At 40.7% G+C, this 5,929-nt stretch overlaps 1 protein-coding gene across 1 annotated transcript; it reads right to left on the bottom strand.

Annotated features, from left to right (window-relative positions):
* Positions 1 to 499: 499 nt before the first annotated feature.
* Positions 500 to 5,433, bottom strand: mylpfb (myosin light chain, phosphorylatable, fast skeletal muscle b). Its single transcript, XM_007239313.4, has 6 exons — positions 5,328 to 5,433; positions 4,603 to 4,698; positions 2,612 to 2,792; positions 2,419 to 2,497; positions 2,259 to 2,307; positions 500 to 1,519 (listed from the first exon to the last, which is right to left on the bottom strand). Exons 1-6 carry the CDS (start codon positions 5,328 to 5,330, stop codon positions 1,415 to 1,417), a joined length of 513 nt encoding a protein of 170 aa, XP_007239375.2. The 5' UTR covers positions 5,331 to 5,433; the 3' UTR covers positions 500 to 1,414.
* Between the last annotated feature and the right edge of the window lie 496 nt (positions 5,434 to 5,929).

The raw sequence follows: 5,929 nt of genomic DNA, 5'->3' as shown, positions 1-5,929 counted from the left end.
ACTCTGCTCCTCAGCATCCGCTGACCCGCTCTGTTATTTTACACTGACAGAGCACAGAGTCGCTGTCGTTCCCAGTCTCTTTCACTGTGTTATGATATCACTGACAGTTGACTGTGGAATATTTAGCAGCGAGTTGCAGCATCCTATGACGGTACCAGGCTGAGCTCCTGAGAGCGACCCACTCTTCCACTAATGTTTATAGAAGCAGTCTGTATTCCTAGGTGCTTGTTTTATACACATATGGCAATGGAAGTGACTGGAACATCTGAATTTAATTATTTGGATGGGAGACTGAATATTTTGGTAATATACTTTAGCCGAGTGCATTCATTATAAGGGTTGTCCACAAACTTTTGGACATGTCATGTAGTTAGGTCAGTACTGCCCCCTTGTGTTCTGTTCTGTGTTGTGGTGGAATTGATTGTTAACTGATTTTAGGCAGAATTTGGCTGAAACATTCACCATTAGCGAGCAACATGAGCGGAGAGACAAGAGAATATACGAAAGACTTCAGGGTTTTTATTCTGAGTTTGGCTTTTTTAGGTTACAGTGTATTTTGGACAGAAAGATGAAAAAGGAAAAGAAAATGAAAGAAGAAAAGAAACTGCGGAATGGAGGAGTGGGTGAGTGAATTAGAAAGCGAGGGGGATAAAGAAGCTGAAACAAAGATATTATCTTTTGTTTCAGTTTCTGATTATTATTTTCCCCCTCTAAATGACCTCTCTTCTCTTTTTCCCAACCCAGGTTTCCATCCCTTTATTTTATCTCCACCTCCTGGGGGATGGAAAGGGAGGTGTTGAGAGAGAGGGGTGGTCTTCTATTGTAGAATTAAGTGAACCCCACTCTTTTAACCACCTCCCTTTCACAATATATCAGGGGGAAAATCTACTGCTCCACATATTCAGTAGGTCCAGGCAAACAGCCCTGGTGTTTGAGGCCTAACTGCTGATCTGTTTCAGGTGAGCAGCAGGGCATGCATCATCGTAGCACCCAAGAACGGCTTCTCTGCTTCATGTTGTACGCTGAGGCCTAGCGTAATGATGGTATGGTGCATGCAGCTGTCTGTCTAGACAAGGAGGTGCAGACAATAAAAGAAAGTGCAATGGAAAAAGGCAGAGAGCGAGAAAGAGAGAGAGAAAAGATACGTCCTTATTCTTTCTTTATTAATGATGAAGATGATCCCACTATCTCCAAGACTAACCCACATTCACACAACCCAGAATCCGACCCAGTTCCAACCCAACCCAAGTCTCTCTATTGGCTGGGCGAGCGAGGGAACGTGGACACATGGTGAGGCTGAGAGAGGGAACGCGAGAGAGTCGAGGAGGAGAAGGAGGTACGCGATGTTGTTTGGTGAGGTAAATTGATGGATGGATGGAGGGATGGATGGATGGTTCTGATGGAGGATGGAGATTTACTCCTCTTCCTTCTCCTCTCCGTGTGTGATGACGTAGCAGATGTTCTTGTAGTCAACGTTGCCAGCCACATCTGGGGGGAAGGCAGCCCACAGGTTCTTCATCTGAAAAAGTAAGAGTGATAGAGTTATACAACCAGTACTCATCTGCCCGAAAACACAGCACCAAACCACAGGCTATATTCAGTTACTACAATAATGTCAAGATAATTATTGTGATTAATATTATGATATTAATATTTTGAGTCCTAGAGAATTAATCTCACAAATGAGATCTTAAGAAAATCTCTAGAATGTTTCAGTAAGAAAAAACAGAATATCCAGAATGAAGTACTATTAAAACATCCAGAATGAAGCTTTAATTGCATCAGAATTAAGTATATTATTAAGTGTATTTCTGCTAAACTTATTGTCCAGAATGAAGGCAGAGTAAATTAATAGATTTAGTCTAGATCCAGAATGGCATTATGACTTCATATCCAGATTGAAAAAATAAAGGCTAATAACATAAGATAAATATCCAGAAAGAAGTTGGAGTAAAATTTATATTTAGAAATTTAGCTCTAATAACATTAATATCCAAAATAAATTTGAATTATTTTAAAGTATCACAAGAAGAAAGATATCTATAACATTCATAATAATTGTTTTAATTCAAGATCTAATATCTAATAAATAAAAAATAAATGATTGATTAATGCAAAAGTTTGCAAAAAAGCTCTAATAATGTGTTTTATCATCATTTATAAGTTAATTTACTCAAGGTAATATCCAGAATTATTTGTTTGTATGACTATTAGATTTAGTATTATGACATAATATGTAAGAGAAATTGGGAACTGACCTCCTCAGCGGTGAATCTGTCGCACTGGGTGGTCAGAAGCTCCTCAAGGCTGGAGATAAAAAGACAAGCTTTGATTATTGATGTTCATCCACAAATAAATATATTAATAACTAAAGACAGCTCAGTAAAAGAGGATGTGGAGGATAACCGGTCTACGTACAATTCCTTCTTGATTGCGCCGGTACCCTCAGGGTCCAGGACCTTGAAAGCGCTCACGATGACGTCCTCGGGGTCAGCACCTTAAATAAATGGTGGATTTGTAGAGTGAGTTTATGCTGAAGGCAGCAGTGTTTAGCAGTAAGTGCAGTATTTAGGAGAGGAATAAATAAAGTGTTAACAAGAAGATGGCCTACCCTTCAGCTTCTCGCCGAACATGGTGAGGAAGACGGTGAAGTTGATTGGGCCGCTGGCTTCCTTGACCATGGCTTCCAGCTCCTCATTCTTCACGTTCAGTTGGCCCATGGAGGCCAGCACATCCCTCAAGTCATCCTTGCTGATGATGCCGTCCCTGTTCTGGTCAATGATTGTGAAGGCCTGCGTGTTTGGAAAGACAAAAGGTATTTATTATGTATTTTGTTGTGCATTTCCATAAAGGAGACCTTCACTGTCATTAGTGAACCTCCAAAAGGAGAAGGTTAACTGTTAGTATTATAGGTTATGTATAATAACAGTGTGCACTGTTCAGAATGTAATGTGGTTCAACTAATGTAGTCATGTCTAAGGAATTTGGCAGTATGTGTGTTAAGATTAGACATGGTCCAGGATGGAGATTCCTAGGCTTCTCATTCCTAAGCTATATCCTATTTTTGGAGGATCTATACTCAAGTTCCAGGAAGAACTGCTCAGTATGTATGGTTACATTACATAAGCATTGGTTTGTATGCTTTAATTAAAAGCATTTTTTCTCTAAAGCTATTTTCTGAAAAAACTTAAATCACGTCTATAGAATCATAGTAACAATTATTCATGTGTGTTATTTTGGTATAAAGAATAACCCACTGACTTCTTATCTTCCCTAAACTAGGGTCAACCTCGTTTGACCCCAAGCAAAATACAGTTGTGTTTAACATGACCGCAAGGATATACTAAGTGTCTCTGAGGGATTAATTAAGACTTAGTTAATCTGTCAACATAAATATGAAATGTGTTTACTCTGGTGGTACCAGACCTCAATGTGTGCCTCAATGTTCCACTAAGACCCTCTGAAACTGGAGACGAAACCCGAGCCACAGAGGACTCTTGGCAGCTGCCGGCCACTTGTCTTTCTAAGGCGTTAAAATGGTCTTGGAATTCACGACAACACATTAGGGACATTTAAGGAGAAGGGATCGATTACACTTGTCCCCTCAACCCTCCACCCAACCACCCTCCAATCATTCCCTTCTACCTTCTGATGCCTCTCCCTTATATCCAGCTCCTTGGCTTGAACTGTTTGCTTGTCTCCAACTTTCCTTTCATTTCTTAGGTTTACAACCACAATTACGTTAATCTGCTAACATTCACTACACTACAGATAGTACCAAAATCTAAAGGAAGCCAAATGCTTTAAGAATTCTTAAACATTCCTAAGAAATCCTGAAGTAAGATAGTCAACATTGATCCATCAGGATTCTCTTAAACTTATTCAGGGTGATGGTTGAAAATGTTGTCCTTTTGCTACTCTTCTCAGGAAGTCTTACCCTTTAGAACACATATCTTTCATATCAACTACTACTACATATCAAATGCTGAACACATTCCAATGTCCACGTGTCAGCTGGTGACAAACCCATCCTTCTAAGCCTTCCTACATCTGCGGTTTCATGATGTACAGCAATTTACACTGGATTGACAGCGACCTCTAGTAATTGCTAGAGTAATTACTGGTTTGATTTATTTTTATGAGGCAATTTTATAGAGTGATACAGAAAGTGTGGCATAAACTGGCATCGCAACAGGGTTTAATTTTATCACTGGCATTTCGGGGACCCCTGCCGCATCAAAACCTATGGGAGTACATGGAAAAAAGCCAGCAGATCACGAGGTTTGCTTGGCCAGCAGAGCTAATCTTTACTGTCACATACGCAGCAGATTCTCCCAGCTGAATTAACACCTGCTGTGTAGAAACTACACCTACACTGCAGAGCTGTCACACTATGCGTTTGTATCCTACTGGACTGAAGGCGTTAATACTGAGGAGGTGCTATGAGGACACCCCTGTTATTCAGTAGATTTTGTATTCATATTCCTGTTCCCTCCTGTGTTAAAAACTGGAAATAAAAACTAATGTGTGAATGGTGTGAAAGCTGAGAAAGCCGTGTTAGTAAAGGCATATTTGTTCTAAAGTGTGGCAACAGTTTCTCACCTCCTTGTACTCCTGGATCTGGCTCTGCTCAAACATGGAGAACACATTGGAGCTGCCGCCCTCTGCTGCCTGCCTCCTCTTGGCCTTCTTGGGTGCCTGGAGAGAAACAAGGATAGAGAAGGTCTTTCTCAAGAACGTACAGCAAAAACTATTTGGTCAGGAACTACAGTAGACAAGAGCTAGTTTACTTCTTTGGCTGCATTTCCATTTGGAATGGGTCCCTAAACCCAGACCAAACAACTTCCCAAATATATTTACCATCTTGAAGAGCAGTGAGAGAACTTTTTAAAGACCACCTTGCATCACTGCTCCAGTTCTATGTATGCCAGCCAGCATAGTAAACATTGATGTGGTATGGCACTGGTTGAAGTGGAACTGATACCTTGGCTTCTAAAGCAATTTAGGACCCAATCTGCTTTCAAGAATTCATGTCTAGTAAAGCTTACTGGCAAACTGCCGTTGTACATTGACTTGCCAAGCATCTGTCTAAGCCTAAATAGCTGATGTCTTTGGATGGCAACACAAACAGACTTAACAGATCTTCTATGCCTGTTTCAGCCTCTAGTACTATGGTTCCTCTAAGTTCTACGTTTTAGGAGTTAAGGTTTAGCTTGTTCTTTAGCATTTATCTCTCTTTAGCTCTTCCCCAATGTTTCCCAGATTCCCAGATGCGAATCCTCAACTCTGCCCAATATTCCAAAGGTAAACACAGCAAACAAACTCACCATCTCTCAAGGTTATGTGGAGTTTGGGGGATTGGTCAAGAGAGGAGAAGCCTACGCCAAGCTGGTGTGACTGACATGTAAATGCTGATCCTATGGGCTTATATACTGGCTCGGGTGGGCTAACTATAGCATCACCATCAGGTTTGGCAGTGAAAGAGAGAGCAAGGGAAAGTAATACAGAGGAGGAGTGTGGAGGTCCTCAAGTGTCACCTTTCACTCTCCCCATCCAAAATAGGATCTGAACGCCTTGGAATGAGGTGAATTCATAGTTTGGTACAGCCTGCAGACTTATAAGGAGAGATGTTTAATATTGCAGCCAGTCTAAATGGCACAGCTAGCTGCTTTTATTTTAGAATGCTTTACTTTGGAAGCTTGGTCCAGTTTTGTATAGGTTTTACTGTCTTCAGAACAGGCATGGACAACAAGGACAGGATCCTCGCTGCATTCTTCAAAGTGGTTTTCAGACAGAGCATGTTAGAGCATGATCATCTATGATTGGGTTGAATATTTTGATGAACCCATCATTCATCAAATGATAGGCTCACACTGATGTCAACACTTGGCCTGAATATGAAAAGAGGGGTTGTAAATCAGAGCTAATA

Source organism: Astyanax mexicanus, chromosome 15 (assembly GCF_023375975.1).
Source record: "Astyanax mexicanus isolate ESR-SI-001 chromosome 15, AstMex3_surface, whole genome shotgun sequence".
Classification (NCBI taxonomy): Eukaryota; Metazoa; Chordata; class Actinopteri; order Characiformes; family Acestrorhamphidae; genus Astyanax; species Astyanax mexicanus.
This window is presented reverse-complemented; position numbering and strand designations above follow the sequence as displayed.

Coding starts and splice junctions, on each gene's coding strand:
- mylpfb (XM_007239313.4), bottom strand. Junction 2,498..2,611: donor GTTCGGCGAGAAGCTGAAGG/GTAGGCCATCTT, acceptor CATTTATTTAAG/GTGCTGACCCCGAGGACGTC. Junction 1,520..2,258: donor ACAGATTCACCGCTGAGGAG/GTCAGTTCCCAA, acceptor TTACTTTTTCAG/ATGAAGAACCTGTGGGCTGC.